Source organism: Hippoglossus stenolepis, chromosome 10 (assembly GCF_022539355.2).
Source record: "Hippoglossus stenolepis isolate QCI-W04-F060 chromosome 10, HSTE1.2, whole genome shotgun sequence".
Lineage (NCBI taxonomy): Eukaryota > Metazoa > Chordata > Actinopteri > Pleuronectiformes > Pleuronectidae > Hippoglossus > Hippoglossus stenolepis.
This window is the reverse complement of record NC_061492.1, coordinates 12,770,591-12,787,743: the sequence shown is the minus strand read 5'-3', so window position 1 is coordinate 12,787,743 and position 17,153 is coordinate 12,770,591. Positions and strand designations below refer to the sequence as shown.

At 42.2% G+C, this 17,153-nt stretch overlaps 1 protein-coding gene across 1 annotated transcript; it reads right to left on the bottom strand.

Annotated features, from left to right (window-relative positions):
• Positions 1-12,005: 12,005 nt before the first annotated feature.
• On the bottom strand, positions 12,006-14,470 carry LOC118116442 (homeobox protein six1b). The gene is made up of 2 exons (XM_035168141.1): positions 13,577-14,470; positions 12,006-12,723 (listed from the first exon to the last, which is right to left on the bottom strand). The coding sequence occupies exons 1-2, from the start codon at positions 14,134-14,136 to the stop codon at positions 12,429-12,431; spliced, it is 855 nt and encodes a 284-aa protein (XP_035024032.1). The 5' UTR covers positions 14,137-14,470; the 3' UTR covers positions 12,006-12,428.
• Between the last annotated feature and the right edge of the window lie 2,683 nt (positions 14,471-17,153).

Sequence of the window (17,153 nt, the reverse complement as noted above, 5' to 3'; positions counted from 1 at the left end):
GGACACACACATGTGTTTTTTCAAATAAAGCATTATTTCACTTTGATGCAATCAGGTGCTCTGGATTTAGACAATAAAGAAAACTACATTTTACGAAATGAGGAAGTCCACTTCGGAGGGAAACTGCAGAGTCAAGGCCAAAAGCCTCACCTGAAAAACAATCCATCAGCACTCAGCAGCCTGTGGAGAAGGAGCTTAAGTTTTAAGTCCTTGCCATCAAATTTGAGTTGTTTTGACCACAGCACACAAACGCAAAAGCAACACAACGGAAACACAACCACACCGGAAGTGAGTGAAGGATGTCGACCATGAAACGAGCAGTTTCTTACTGTTGTGTTGGGTTTATCGCGGTTGTGTTTTGTTTTGGCTTTTGAATCTGCGTTGTGTTGCAGCTCTTGCATTCGTGTTGTGGCTCTTCTGCCCTTGTGTGAGACGTCTCGGCCTTTGTGCTCTCACACTGATGTTGTACATGTTATAACTTCAGGAGAACTCTCTGACAATGATCGACTGACCCAGTTCTCTGCTGCTGTAAGTCATTTCTTCTGTACAGGCCTCGTTGTGCAGGCGGATCGATCCACCCTCACGTCGTCTGCTCCGCTCTCAGGCCTGCAGTTTGTTGGCACACACAAAGCAGACAATGTGAAGCAATTACTGTGGCCGGTGTGGGCCAAGTGAAGCCGGTCAATGTTCATGTCGGCAGGCTGCTCTGAGCTGTAAGTGGCTTTTGTTTTCACAGGACTGTGAAAACACGGCCCTGGTTCATGGGAGTATTGATGGGGTTCAGGGCTGCAGCTCAGTCACACACTGTGGAGCTCACACAGGAGAAAGTAACCTGGCATAGAAGTGATGATAACCACAACATTCCACAAAATAACTTAATTCAAATGTAACTGTATGAGTGAGCAGTGAAGCGTGTTTGATAAATTGTGATTATTGTGCAGTGTCCATTTGTAAATGACAAACTTCTGACTCGAGATATGATGTCACAACATTCCACAATCCTCCAGATGATGTCACAGTTTGAGTGACACCATCATCCTTTAAAACAGAGGTTCTCCCCTATAAGTTAGAAATTCCTGGGAACCCCGCATATACATCCCTTGGAACAATTTGACATTTCCTGGTTGTTTTTCTCTACACTTCTTAGTTTTGTGGAAGAACACAGAATACCCATATATCCATCACATAATGGAGAACCTGGCTCTCTGCCACGGACCCCCGACCTCCATTTGAGGCTTTATGATATAAGTGCAACACTCCATGACGTCAAATTCCAGCAACACAGTCCCCGAAACAATGTTATAGAACCATCTGGAGTGTTTATATAGATTAATGAGAGTCTGCATTTTCCATTTTCAACACCGCGTAACCACTATTACTCAACAATACACAAAAAAAATACAGGGATTTGTCAAGACAGTCAAACGACACACAGAAAGAAAAGTCAGGTGCATATTGTCAAAAAAGAAATCAGAGTGTCAATCTGAGGTCTTTGGGGCCCCACATACGCTTGGGCACCTGAACACTCGCCTACTTTACCTGTTTACTGGTAATGCGTCACATTTAATGAGCTGATGTTTTATATCCACATTCTGGATTAGGATCATATTTACATTATACTTCTGCAATTGAGTAGAAATATCAAATATAGACTTTAGACATTTTCTCTACAGTCAGCCAGTGATGTACAGCATTTGTCCACTAGATGGAGGCAGTGACTAAAGAAAGAAGATCCCTGAATAAACCTTTTATATATTTTACCCGGCTATGAGTGGAACATGTAAACTTGTTTCCCTTAAACTAAAAACCCATGAGTCTTAAAACATTAATATCGATTTACACCAAAAATGGACGTGTTCAAACTGAACCAGAGAATCAGTGTAAAACTGAACAGAGACAGCTTTTCAACCTGAACCATTTCTCTTTCTTATATGTGGCTCAAGGATTAACTGTGTCCATTTCCTTCCTGCAAAAAATCGTATTGAAATTCTACAATTTAAATAATTCATTTCCTGATGAAGTCGCCACCTCTTCCACACATATAAGCTTTGCGTAGATATTATGGTATTTCACTACATGAAAACAACTCATTCAAATATCAAAAGCCAAATTGCCTGTAGTTTACTTAAAGAAAAGAAGACTTCATATTTCGTATGTGAAATCTGTATTTGTAGTACTGTTTCGTGGCCACAACATGGTGCACACAAGTCATGATAAAGAGAAAAGGACTTTAAAGTGCAACAGCCTCAGGCTTTGAGACATCCGTCCCATTTGAATGCATTAGTAGATAATAAACCATGTATTATAAAAGGTCTCAGAGAGTAACACCGTGACTGATTTTAATAAAATGAAAAATAATTTTCTCACTGAAGTTTTTTCCACTTCAAAAAGTGACGTCTGAGTCCTGCTTGTGATGAGAGATTATTTAATCCAGTGCGAGAACAATTTCAACTGTAAAAAAAATAGTGTTTAAATAAAGTTTTTTTACACAAACCAACTATAGCTCCACTCGCAGCAAGGTTTTTGTCCCTGGTGTAAACGAGAGTACAGCATTGCTGAGTGGAGAGTGTGAACGCACATGTGTAAGAAAGTGTTAAAGCAGGACGAGGGCACCGGCTGGGATTTTAAGGGTCTATATTTAAACTCTCTGGTCTCTGGTTTCTGCAGCTGTCGCCAAGTTTAAGTTCAGCACCTTGAGCCTTTCTCAGTCATGCTCTTGGGTCATATGGTTATAAACCTGACAAAGTCGGAGTCAGAGGGAGGGAAGCGTATAGAATCCAGTCTGTGTCCCCTATAAAACATCTTGATGGCATCGGCAGCTCATATCTTTCTTCCTTTCTTAGTTAATGTGAAGTTATTCTTGACCCACCTCAAAGTGTCAGTGAACTAAACATTATCCACTCACACTCTATAAAGCATCACTCTACAACACAATATTACTACATTTCTTCTAAATTACTTTTTAGTCACACAATATAAAGCAGATATCAAGGATTTATATTCTCAAGTTTTGTCTTGATTAGATACAACGATGCATCTTTAATCCGTCTTCCCATATTGCAGAATGAATATATATGTACAGTATAGTCTGAAGATCCTAGCAGGTTTGCTATTTATTTGTCTATTTATTGCTTGTTACAGTATTTATTTATTCGCCGGTATTTTAACTGTATAGAAAACTGCTTGTGTAAGAGAAACCCATGACCTCATGGTAATATAACGTTTACCCCAGTTCTGATTACAATCTGCCTCTGTACAGTAGTATTTACTGTTTTGTTGATAGGGGATGGCTAAAAAGGGAGATAACTTCAAAATGATATATCTTTTAATCTGATAAAGTTTTCCAGCTCCAACCCAAACGCCCAAGAGCTTGATAGAATCCAAAAAGAGATCAGAAGTGATGGTTTGTATTTATAATGAAGAATAACTTAAGTGTAATTTGGTCTGAGGAGCAAGAAGTAAAAACTTTAGATGTGATAACAATAGTTTACGTCCCATAAGTGGCTATAAAAAGTTTATCACTATGAATAAACACAACAGGAATTCAATCGGTTACTGTATGAAACGAGCTGCTTGATGAAGTTTTACTGCTGTTTTTATTGGGACGTTTTAAGTATCACAGTACTGGTTGTACTAAAGCATTTGTATTCTGCAAAAAAGTGTATTTACTGTGGTGAGAAAATTTGCTACAGTTTGTTATGTTATAAGAATTTCTAAAGCGGACATTTGAATTCAAACATTTTTATGTCATGGATGAAATATTTCCACTTATAATTGTTATTCAGTCTCAAAACGTTTTAAACACTCACATTACTGGATCATTTGGGTGTTATCATGGTTATTCAAAAATATCCTCCTGAGAGTTTTACTTTGAAAGATTAATTTAAGACACATTGATATATGTGCATGAAATAAAGTGAAATAATGATGAATTTTTTTGGGACAGATTTCAGAGACGATAACCGATGTGTCACTTCTCTTCAGGTTTCTCTAACAGTCTGATTGAAGACTCGGGATGATGAGAAGGAATTCTTCTTCTCTGCTTCTTCTCTGATGAGTAAGTGACTTCCAAAGTTTTTTCCAACTGTAACTGTACCGACTGTAGCTTTAATAAAGACTTTACAGTGCACATGATTACAGCTGCCACACTTGATAACTGTGCTTCCCATACGACAAAGATCCTATAATTTAGCACCTCTGCCTTTTACTTTAAACCCAGTAAAACAATCATTCATTACAAAGATAGATAAATAGATAGATGGATGGATTTGTTGTGCGCTGAGGTCCGCTGCCTACTGTGCAGTGGCACTTCTGTGCCTAATAACAGAGCTTAGCTGGCATACCAGAGCCGGTGGCACGTTGGTGTAGCTGCAGCTCAGAGAGAGCCTGGTAATTACCACTGGCCGCTGACACCATGCCACAAATGCACCAGTCAGCAGCGAGAGGACCAGTGGAGCATTTCCCTCCTCCTCCTCCTCCTCCTCCTCCCTCTGCTGCCAGGATGATCTGATGATCAGCCATGACATACAAGTGGTTAGAGAGAACGAGGGAGAAAAAAAGAGCGGAGAGAGAAAGAAGTTTTCTCTTTTTCTCTGCCCTCATCTCTGACACACTCGACTGGACTGTCAGCACTGCATGAGGAGTCGTAGAGTCTTTCTCTCAGGAGCGGCCCGCTGGAAAACACACTGCAGGGCCGGAATGGGAAGTTTATTTTGCTTGGTGCATGCATATCTGAGGGATGTGGGGCTCCGTGCACAGAGGGCTGCAGGAGTTTTCTGCACAGATGAGTTCATCGCTGCTGAGGCCTCCTCTTCATCCTCCTCTTCCACTGTCTGAAGAAATAGTTTCAGCTCATCCCCACCCTTGATTTTTAATTCCTCTCCCACTGTAATTTCTCGCCTTTTCTTTTCTTCTCCTCCCTCTCTCTCTGTCCCTCTATCATCTGCAGGCTAAAATAGGCCCAGCAGCTTCTTTCTCTGGGCCTTTGTCCCTGCTCAGGGAGACGTTTGGCACACAGAGGATCGTGTTACAACTTTCATTTCCTGAATGTTTTTCTTTTTTTTTTTCTTCCTGCATGGAACCAAGAAGGGTATTTTATCCCTCTCTGCAGTATGAAGATGAAGGGGTGAGGGGGAGTGAGATGGCAGCTCGGATTCGGGCCGCTGTCACTCCAACGTTGGCAAACAAATAAAGTGAAAACTCCTCAGAGCGGCGGGGTCCCGGTGGAGAGAAGCTGTGGTGCGGTTTGGTGCACAGCGGGGGTGTGGATCATGTGTGTGGAGTTAAGATATGTGGGGGGGAGCTGGTTACTTGAGCTATTTGTGAGCCCCGGGATAGGTGAGGTGATGCCTCTCGGGAGTGTGAGGTAGATTTTATTATCCCATATCCCATACCACTTCCTCTTGTTGTGTCTGCCACCCCGGCCCCCTCCCCAAAGAACCCCCTCGAGCCTGGAGCAGTGATGTGTCTGTGTTTAGTCTCATGGAGGTAGAAGCAGGAGAAGGAGCTGCAGAGTGGTGGCAGTCTGCAGGATGATTAAATATTAATTCTACTGTAAACTAGTGACCTTATATGATATTAAACCCAGTCGTTATGGCTCTGGTTATGGCCGCTATTTAAAGGTCCCCTCGAGGCTTAATTACACCCAGCACCTTCCTGTGCTGTAGGTGATAAAAACAAGTGTTGATGATATTTTGAAGGCAGTAAATTTACTTTAATGGATCAATTTGATGCTGTTTTGTATTTTGGGCAACAAGGCCTGTGAAAAGACAAAAAACTAAATCTGCCTCTTAATTACCTCCGTCAAGAGGTTACCTCCATCTGTGTTTGTTTATTTATTTGTTGGTTTATATGTTAGAAGGATTACGTAATGTTTTTCACATCCTTTAACTTTGCAACTTTGGATCATTTTTTTTCAGAGAATAATACACAGATCTTGATTTCCCACAGTTTCCAATGAGAGATACATAATTTAGGTCATGAGACCACTTCCTTTTTTCTTTTTACATTTCTATGACTAGAACTAGATACTTGTGTGTAGGATTGTACGGCCTTGGCAGAGGAATGCTCTCTACCATGTGTGCCATCCTAGCTTAACCTGTGTCCATGGCCCCAAGTTCATGTGTTCCCACTGAAAGATGTAAGTCTTTAAAGACCACTCACAAACAAATATTTCTCTAAAGGTTGAGTCACATCCTGAAACAGTTAGTTTTAAACAAAAATCTAACTCAAACAGAAGTAGAGGCATTGTTGGGCAATTTTATTATTAACCACTGTAGTATGGTATTGACAGGACAGTGTAGGCTATGTGGGGGTGACTCAAAAGAAGCTACAGTTTGTATTAATGCATCAAAAGGATGGAACATGTCATCCAATGCAGTGATGTGGCTTCGCTGAGGAGTTTTTAATAGTTTTTGAAAACAATGGTGCTCTGTGGAACAGTGGAATAAGATGTTAAGCTTCAGATACACTGTCAATACTTGTTAGTGTGAGAGATTTGCTGTTGGGATTCATGGGATTTGTGGGATTTTTGTCGACAATAAGAAGAATACAGAACATCTCCAGTCTCATCCTTTGAGTTCGTCTCATACGGACTAACTTCAGTCCGACATTCCGCTGAGCTTCAGCAAACTAAGGGTTACGCAGACATTTACAGTCGGTTCTGCCAGTCATCCAAGGAAAGAGTAGTTTGGTTTTATTTTGTTTGGCTGCTTTTTTTGCTGTCTGGTTTTTCAGTTTTTTTCCAGTTTGAAATTGATCCTTTAACCGTTTTAAATTGGCAAAGATACGATTACAACTATAAAAACAGTTACAGAACACCGCTGTACTGTGTTCAGTTTTAATTTTCCCACACACTTTGCAGTAAAATCACACTATTGTACAACAGCATTTTCTTGAAGGGGAATTTAAGAGAGTTTTGATTTTTAATTTAGCTGGAATAGATTTTTACACCAGTGCTTCTATTTCCACTGATTTCAGTCTTTTCCAGTGATTTTCAGTCTGATTTCTGTCACTGCCGCCTGCTTTAATGTATCTTCCTATTATTGTAGTGTTTTTTAAGTCCTTCGTAAAGCACAGATGCATCCTGTCACTCGTGTGGGGACATATTGACCCTGAATGAAGCGTAGACAACATACGGATCTGTTTTAATTTGGCTTCAAAGAGCTGAAACTTAACATTTCCAAAAAATCAGTTAAATCCTCCCAGAAGTAAATTCTCAAAAAAACAACCCCAGACTGTGAAGTCACTTTCCTGATCAAAAACACGAGACTAATGCCACTATCACCTTTCCCTCCCAGCTCCAAAAATATAGATATCTGATTCTCGGCAACCAGAGCTGGCTTTTGACTCAGGAAGAGTTTTGTTATATGAGCCTGTGCCTTCTGGCCACATTTCTTTTATACAAGTCTTCTTTTGTAGACACACACACACACACTCACACACACACGTCTTATCTTGTCCTCTGTCTCCTCCTCTTGTAATGCATTACAATCTTTTCCTCCCCTTTCGTCAGGTAATGTATATGATGCTGTCCTTTATTTGACACAGAACAGGCTATTTAACACCCTAATAGTTGGGGTTTTTCTGCAGAGTCTCCTCCTCCTCGTGTCTGAACCCTGGGTCAGACATCACTCATCCCACTGGAAGAAAGACACAAATATTTCTCTCAGCTCCGTCACATATGAGCTTCCTGAACGGCTTCCTACATTTGGGAGGGGGAGGTATCTTTAACACGCAGCCGCTCCTGCATCAGTGTAATGATCTCTTTTTTAAACATGGAAATATAGCAGACGTCATTCAGGATATGTTATGTGAGTTTTATTTTCTCAGATACACACACACATACACACGCACACAGACAGAGAGGCACACACACGCACACAGACACACGCACACAGACACAAAGAGATATGAACAAAGAGTGTACACATGTACATGAACAGACATAGGCCTACACAGAGACACACACAGAGATACACGCAGACACACACGTACATGCAGACATACACACACACACACACACAGATACACACTTACACACATATGTACATGGGGACATACAGACACACACTCAAACGCACACACAGATACACACACAAACGCGCACACACACATACATACGCACAGTAACATACACACACAGATGCACACACACTGACATACAGAGACACATGGAGACGCACACAGTCACATACACACACAAAGTACACACACACACACACACACACACACACACACACGGCCTGCATCTGCCTCTGGGTATGACCAGGCAGGAACATTGTCAGATCCATGCATCATTGGTAAGAAAATCTCTCAGCCCCGGCCGCCCACCCCCCCACCCCCACCCTTCTGAGGCAGACCTGAAAAGATCCTTTTGTCCTCATCACCCGCCTGCCCCCACCCCACCACCCACACACACACCTACCCCCTCCTCTCATACAGCTTTGTGGTTATGGATACCTGGGCCTGTGTCACACCCGGCTCCTCATGTGCATGTAAAGCTAGCTGCGGGCACCAGACCGAGGACAGACGCTGAGACCACGCAGCTCAACCTTAAAGTTCCTCAGCTTTGGATTTTGTCCTCACACAGGACTGAGAAAAAAACATGAACTCATGTAGCTCACGCGGCTCACGCTCAGGCTCATGCAGGCTACTCTCCGTGTTTATTTGCTCACGTCAGGGCCCTTCCTGCTGTTGATTTAGAGCCACTGCCACTTACACCTATGGCAAATGAAATGGCCTTTTGATGACTCGGACTCTGTTTGCCATCAGCAGCTGTTGCTCCTGGCAACGGCCTGCTTTCGGCTGACGTTACCTCCAGCTTTTGTCCTCTACGGGTCCACAGGCAGGCGCATCCACTTGCACTTGTTGCATGGCTGATGAGAGGAGGACACACTGTACTGCGCGGCTGATGCAGCAGATAGATTTATGAACGCAGACGCTGTCCCTGTGGATTCGGAAGAGAGGGATCGGAGCGTGATTAAAAGCACTGTCAAAGTTTCCGTGTTGGATTGATTTTAGTCTCTAGCACATCCTGAAGGTGACTCAGAGCCGGTGTAATCCCCGCTGCGTCTGTACCCTTCTGGACATGTTGTCGTTAGATTAACAGGAATGAGGAGTCACTTTGGTGGCTTTGTGATCACCTGTTTGTTAATTTGTGAATATTTAGCCACACCGTGTGCCAAGAGAGCACGGCACCTGCTGTGGTCGGAATCAAACAACGTCCAAACAAACCTCCGTGCTCCCTGCCGACCTCTGCTGAATGTCACACTGACCAATGCAGTGGCGTCGTTTATAGTTGTGCTCTTATACATGTAGATAATCATGTAAAATCCTACCACTGATCTATCTCTGTATTTGCAGTAGATCAAAATTTCCTGTGCTTCACCAGGTCACAAGGAAAAATTCTCTTTTGCAAAAACATCCTTTGATATTTTAAATGCCAAGCGTTAAACAAACAAATGGTCATACAATTTAAAGTGGGACTTGCAGGGAAATGTCTTAAATTTCGATGTCAAAAATATATGTAAATTATTCTCTGCAATGTTCATTTTACTTTTATGCCAGAAATCATTATATAATTATGCATATATCAATGCTGACATTTTGCAATTAAGTTCTTCACATTCCTGCTTGAAATGAATATTATTTTATAGGATAAACATGTGTTTGGGGTACAGAGTACATACAGTTATTAGGTATATCTATTTCTCAAGTGTCGTAAGTGAAAATGCGATGGGAACCTATATGAACAAGATTTTCTGCTTAAATTAGAAATTATTTGTTTTATTCCCCACAAGAGAAGGTTGTGTATTTGTGTTTTGCGTTCCCCTCATAGTTTGAAGTGATGACGCTCGGACATTAAAATGTGTGTATGACACATATTGTAAGTCATTGCAAACTTTGACTAAAGATTTGATTAAATTTAGTTTGCTCATGTTTGCAGGCCACAGATCTGATGAAGCAAATTAGCTGATGATATTATTATATTCTTAAGTAAAACTCTAAGTTTTTTCCAACCTTAACTTTGACTTTTAACTTTTGACCATGGGATTTCAGCCACATTATCGGAGGCTGTTAATATACATTTTTGGTATATTGCACAAAACAGTTACAGTTATTTCACAGATTAAATCTAAACAAAACATGTGATCGGCTGATAAAAAAGAATCAATTATCTTAGATTAAATGACCCAGTAGTAAATTAAGTGCGAAAATATATTAGTTTTAGTTTTTTCAGCGACAACATTACAGGCCTGAATGCATCCGTCACAATTACCCACCAACAATAATAAAACACTAACAGGAGCTTTTCTGCAGTAACCTATTACTGTCTATAATCTCTGCGAATAGGTTGTACTTAAATTTAAGTAAAATTCTGAATGCACCATTTTTACATTGATGGTGGGGCATTTTTTTCTTTGAGTGAATGATATTAATACACATCCCAAAACTGATTTTCACATATTAGATGGAAAAGGTCAAAGCAAGACGCACCAGCCAAACCCCTGCTGACTGAAGGTCTGCTGAGGACATCCACACAGACACATCACTCAAACACAACCATATGGAGAGCTGCAGTATAGATGTGGAGCACAGCCCCTGGTGTTTTCAGACCTGAGGGGCTGAGCTAGAAAGAGTATATGAGACAGGGGGGTGAAAGAGGGAGAGAGAGAGAGAGAGAGAGAGAGAGGGAGGCCTCTGGGATGCAGAATATACCTCAAGGTCCCTCCACTGAGGCCGGGGCCGCTGCAGCCCCTGCAGCCCTGCAATCTTCGCAATCAGGCAGTAATGCTGGCAGCAACTGTTTCAGATTATGCTCAGGAAATCCTCGGTGCTCTCCGCTCAAAACAATTTACCCTGACATGAGCCCAAAGAGCAGGGGGTGGTGGTGGGTGAGCAGGAGAGAGGACCAGGGGAGCTGTCCTCACCACAGTCCTGCTCTCTGGACACAACAGTCTTATCAATAAATACATCCATCAATGTCCATCAGGTTGCATTAAAACTAATTTGTACTATTTTGTTTTAATTATTTGTAGAAGTAGTATGTGTTTATGTTGTTGTTTATCAAGAGAATGATCCAGATCAGATTGTCTATTATAGATATATAAATATGTATTAATCCGAATTTATTTAAGATATCAAAACCTCTACATGGTTATTTTTCTTTTTTGTTTTGTTTAGTTTTTTTTGTTTGACATCATTAGTCAGTGATTTTGTTACTTTTTTGGTATTATTATTATTATTATTGTTATTATTATTGTTATCATTATTATTATTGTTTCCATTAGGGGATGTTTGTCCATTATTTGTTCAGAAGCTTAGAGCTGCTGCTGCTGCTGCTGGATGTGGAGTGGTGGCTCTTTCCCATGGCCCGGAACCGACAGAACAAACTCTCGGGGAGAGCAAAGAAAACACGGCAACAAAAAAAAGTCAATGATCCGCAGCAGTGGAACTAAAAAATGACGAAAAAGGTGAAAAAGACTTTCTTTCTCTTCAAGCCAAACACATATTATTATTATTATTATGATGGAGGAGAGGGAGCTGGTTCCTGTGTACACAGACAGCCTCCTGACAGACAGACAGCTGCTGATGTTGACTCACACTGGTATAATTACATTTCCCTTTGTGACTCTGCTTTTGAATGATATGTTCAGATTCTGAATGAACCAGTGTTATTGTGGAAAAGCTGAAGAAGTGGCGGAGCAGGCTTTAATCTCCACAACGTGACGTCTCTGGATATTTTATAATAAGAGATGCACATCCCAGGATAATGTGGATTTCAAGGCTTGTTTGGAAAATCCTTCATATAATTTGTTGTTGTTTTTTTTACAAGACGCAGATAAAAATAACTAAATAGGAAAACAAATTCATAATATCAACATGATAATTTCCTTTAATTCACTATCAATTCGTGGCTGGATTCATTTCGTTTTTCGCGTGTTTCAAGGCCGTGATCTATTTTGTTTCTTTCCTCCAAATACAGAAACAACACAGAGCCATAATGCGTTACTTTAGTTTTATTGGAAACTAATGACCATGACTCTAATGAAAACGTTACCTCTTTAGTTTCCATCGCAGGAGCTTTTCCCATAACTCTTCTCTTATCTTAACAAAATATCATAAATAAAGCACAGGGGCAGTCAGTCCACTTAAGTGTTTGAGTTTCACAGAGGTCCTGGTGGCGTTGGTGTGTCGATCATGTGCAGGAGGAGGAGAACACCCCCTCCTCACAGCTGGGGCCATAACACAGGTATAAGCGCATAAAGGGATATTTTTTTGTTCTATCACCAAATTTAACGACAGACAAGTCAGTCTATATTATAAGGTAGAGGCTACTATAGTGTTATTTCATACATGTACTCAATCTCATACACTTCTCAGTCTTTTTTTGTTGTTGTAAAATAAAATAATCTGGCAGCCTCTCTCTAAGAGCCCAAATCCACAAGGCTGGAGGTTAGAGGTCCCAACAAGGAGTCCTGCAGCTGGTGCGGGTGTCCGTGCATGCCGTGCACCGGCTGTGGGGCCCCCAGGCCGGACATGGGGTAAGCAGAGGCCCCCGGGTGGCTCATGTTACCCTGGAGCAAAAGCGCTGAGTTCTGGTCGGGGCTCTGGGGCGGAGAAAACTCGTCCTCCGAGCTGGACATGAGAGACTTTCCTCCGTCCAGCGGGGACAGCTGGTTCTGTTTGTTGCCGCCTGCGTTGCTGTTTTCGCTGTTCTCCCTGAAAACGACAACCAGGAGAGAGGAAATGTTATAAAACAGGCCGAGAGGATGGGGTCGTGTGTTAGAAACATTTTGAAGGTTTGAAAAAAATAATGAGAAAGCAGCCATGGTTGGTTTATTATAACACTCCAAATAACAGGCCTGGGCCTTGCAGATAATAAACATGGATTTTTAGCTTTTCATTTTATTTAAATTACACGTTATATTTCATATTTAGGGTGTTGTTGTCTATTTTCATCTATATTAGATTATTTGACCGATGTAAACAAAGAGTTTTATGGTTGTTATTATTGTAGGTTATCCCGGTTTAACCTTTAACATGTATGTCAAAATATCCCCAGAAATGTGGCCACATAGTTTTCTGTGTTTTATCCATCGTTACTAAATAGGACACCTCCTTTTTCCTTTTTATTTTATTATTTTATTATTATTATTATTATTTAAAATCTCTCTCGATTCAGGTTGAGACTAGATGTTTGGGCAGAAATCACAATTTGATTTGTCCACTGTTGTTTGTTTACCAAACCAGGACTGAACTGATTTGGACTTAAACATATAAAAATAAAAGCCATTCTCTGATATTAAATTAAAATACTATTCTATTCTATGTATCGATCTATATCTATCTACAGTATACTATAATTCTGTGCCTTTTATCCCTGTGTTGACACTTCTCTCTAAAGTCAGAGCTCTGTGAGTCTGATCCACTTTTTATTCTCTGCTTATTCGGAGCCACATTCCTGTTAAACCGTCTCAGACCTGAAGAATAATTCCGAGTTGAAAAGATGTTGTTATTAAAGTGTTTTTATCGCGGATGGAAGCAGCAGCGAGGCGGCGCCAGTCACACGTACCTCTCCTTCGCCTCTGCGGCTCTGTCCCGCTGCCGTCTGTTTTTGAACCAGTTGCTGACCTGCGTCGTGGTCAGTCCCGTGGCCTCGGCCAGCTCCCTCTTTTCCCGCGGGGACGGGTACGGGTTGTGCGTGTACCACTCCCTCAGCACCCCCCGGCTCTTCTCCTTGAAGCAGTAGCTCGTCTCCTCGCCGTCCCATATCGTGCGGGGCAGCGGGAATTTCCTGCGCACCCGGTACTTCCCGACGGCTCCGAGCGGCCGGCCGCGCAGCTTCTCCGCCTCCACGTAGTGCGCCTTCAGCCACAGCTGCTGCAGCTTCGGGTGGTTGTGCGGGGAGAACTGGTGGCTCTCCAGGATCTTGTAGAGCTCCCTGAAGTTCCCCCGGTGGAAGGCCACCACCGCCTTGGCTTTGAGGACGCTCTCGTTCTTGTGGAGGTGATCGCAGGCGGGCAGGGACCACAGGAAGCGGCCGAGCCTCTCCAGGTTTCCTCCCTGCTGCAGCACCTCGCAGACGCACGCCACTTGCTCCTGCGTAAAGCCGAAGGACGGTAATATAGACATGATGCCCGCGTTCTCTCCTCCGCCCAAAACGTCCGTATCCAAAACGAAAGCTGTCCTTTAGTTATTTATTTCGGGGCTGTTTTTTTTTAACGTGTCAGTAGTTTGTTGTCGCGATGCAATCCAAGCGCAATCCTTCCGCGCAGCACACAGGCCCTATCCACTCCAGCCCCTGATGCGCGCAGCAGATTGGGATGTTGATTGTTGGGACAATTTGTTCCTGCTGGAGATATGTCAGGCTTAAAGGGAGCCTGTGCGTTTCGGTGATTGGCTCTCCCTCTGCCCTGCACCCTGTACAGCCGAGCAGCACTGAGTTTGCAGCTCCGTTTCCTCCCCAGAGGCAGTGCGTCAGGGGCTGAAATAGGAGCGCTTCCACCTCCCGCCCCCACAGCCCCTCTCTCCCGCTCCAGCTGAGGGAGCAGAGAGCAGCACCTAAACACTAATCACTTATTACAGACCTCTTTAAAAAAGCCTTATTAACATGTTCGGAATATACATCTCCTTTTAATGTATACACGCTTCCCCATGTGGGGCCAACCGCACACACTGCAGCTCCGTGCGTTATCAGTAATCACAGTCAGTGGAGGGTAAAGCCACAAAAACACAAGTGGAGGAAAGTTAATCCACTTTAGAGGCTCAAACTTCATCAGGACCAACGCTTAAAGAAGCAACAACAAACTAAGAACAACACAGGATGATTTTAAAACAAAACAACTTTGTGGATTTGTATTTATCTCTGTGTGTTTTGCCATTTTTGCACCAGTGCAGCTGATTGTGGTTGACGCCCACCCCCTTAATTACATTCAGATTGAACATTGTGTTGTTATCCCCTCCTTTCATAGTCTATTAATTACCGGAGCCGTTTATTTTACGAGGTGATATAATTTAATAAGTGAAGCTAAGATGAGTTGGGTCCGCGCCTGTGCCATTACTACACGTCTTTTATACGAGGGACCTGCAGTACCTGCCAAATGTGTTATGGCCCATAGACCACCGGTAGGAAATCAGCCACTTAAGGGTGTGTGTGTGTGTCTGTGTGTGAGAAAAGGGGAGTGTGTGTGTGAGTGTGTGTGTATGTGTGTATGTGGGGGTTACTAAAATACCACATGGTTTAAGCTTGATAGACAATTTGACAAACATCAGGATTTTTTAAATTCATAATAAACCGTGTAAATCCAGGAGATTTTACACTTTTACACATTTACTCTTCCCTTTTCTTTATTCCTGCAGATTCACATGGCTGAAATTTAATATCCCATATAACAGCCCCCCTATCTCCTCGTTTTTGCTGTTTCTTGTGTGTGTGTGTGTGTGTGTGTGTGTGTGTGTGTGTGTGTGTGTGTGTGTGTGTGTGTGTGTGTGTGTGTGTGTGTGTGTGTGTGTGTGTGTGTGTGTGTGTGTGTGTGTGTGTGTGTGTGTGTGTGTGTGTGTGTGTTTTAAAGAGCTCCTCATTGCAGCCTGTAGCCTAACATCTATATTTCAGGGATTAGACGGGCACCGCTGTGGCTCCAGTGTTTTCTGTGGAGTGAAACACTAAACCAATCCATTAGTAAATGAGTTCTCTGCCACACTGGCTCTCGGTGGTGCAGTTGTTGGTTTTCAACCATATAGATCACGTTTCTTTATCTTGATGCAAAAACGCAGCTCGTCAAGATGTCACAGAGCAAGAGTGGGACCAGAAAAATCATGTGTAGACAAATTCACACAATACTTTTTGGCATATATATATTTTCTCCCTGTTAAGATGAAATAATTAAAACCTTTTATTATGGGAAAAACCCAGAAGTAAAAAATAAACCCAAAACAAAACAGAAAACAGCTCAACTCTGGAATATTAGATTATTAGATAATCATAATTTAACCCACATGTGAATTTTATGGACAAATAACTCGGAGGTGGTGTTGTCAAAAACAGAAAAATCTCAGTATTAGGGAGTGAAGATAAATGTTTATGAGATCGTGAAAATGTGATCATTTTAATGCAGAAAAAAATCATGTGATGAAGAGGTTTAATTATAGATAATATCAATATTTCAGAGTTGAAATTGTTCGTTGTAAAAACAGGAAAATAAGACCGTGCGTTCTCTATCTGTATTCACATGAATATTTAGGCTTTTATCAGATATTAGACTGGACCTGAACAGCTGATTTCTCTATGAATGGTTTTCTTCTTTATGGCCCAGAGCGGAATTTAAACTTTGGACGTGTTTTTCACATACTGACACGTCTGAAGTTTTTTCCCATGAGCTGCAGTTTATTTTTTTTTTACTTCATCCAAACAGTTTTACACCCTGTAAGAGCTCCAACTTTAAAATGTTGCATACATTTTTGAACAGTTGCAATAACCTTTATAACATTTTTCAATCTTGGCTCCCTCTCCTTGTTTTCTTTACGCGTGCACATTGCAAAACGCCTGAAACATTGGCCCCTGGTGCAGGTTTTGAGTTGTATATTCTCATGCTCGGTGGACACAGGCTCTCGGGCCAGTGTAGCTCGGTGTGTGTAGCTGCTCTCTGGCTGTGTAAAACCTCAGTGCCTCAGTAAATGAGCTGTCTGATGAGCGGCTCTCGGGTTTCTCTAATATCTCTACCACATTGCGCCGCGCCTCCTCCTTTAACCCGAGCAGCCCGGGGGGCGACAGATTATTTCAAGATGTGGACTCTCCTCCTCCTCCTCCACCGCGGTCAGCGCTGCACGGCCTCCTCGTATATATACACCCCGACAAGTAATGCAATACATAGGTAGAGCTATCACTCGTTACAGCCTCTCTTTTTCCTCCTCCTCCTCCTCTTCATCCAAAACCTGGCTCCTGGCGTCACCCTCAGAAACCACAGCCGCTCCCCTCCTGTAGGTGCAGGGCTGCTAAATATGCTGCCTGTTCCGGGTTTTAGTCAAACATTTTCTGCATAAATCTCACATGAGTCAGAATGATTTCACTACCCAAAAAAAAAAAACCGTCAGCCCATTTCTCGTGAGACTGGTTTAAAGTGAGGCGAAGGCCCGTGCGTAATGGAGGAGCG

Bases quoted from the DNA above. Each gene is read 5' to 3' on its own strand.
- LOC118116442 (XM_035168141.1), bottom strand. From the start codon at position 14,136: ATGTCTATATTACCGTCCTTCGGCTTTACGCAGGAGCAAGTGGCGTGC. The intron at 12,724-13,576 runs GTACGTGTGACT...TGTCGTTTTCAG, and splicing joins GCCGCAGAGGCGAAGGAGAG to GGAGAACAGCGAAAACAGCA.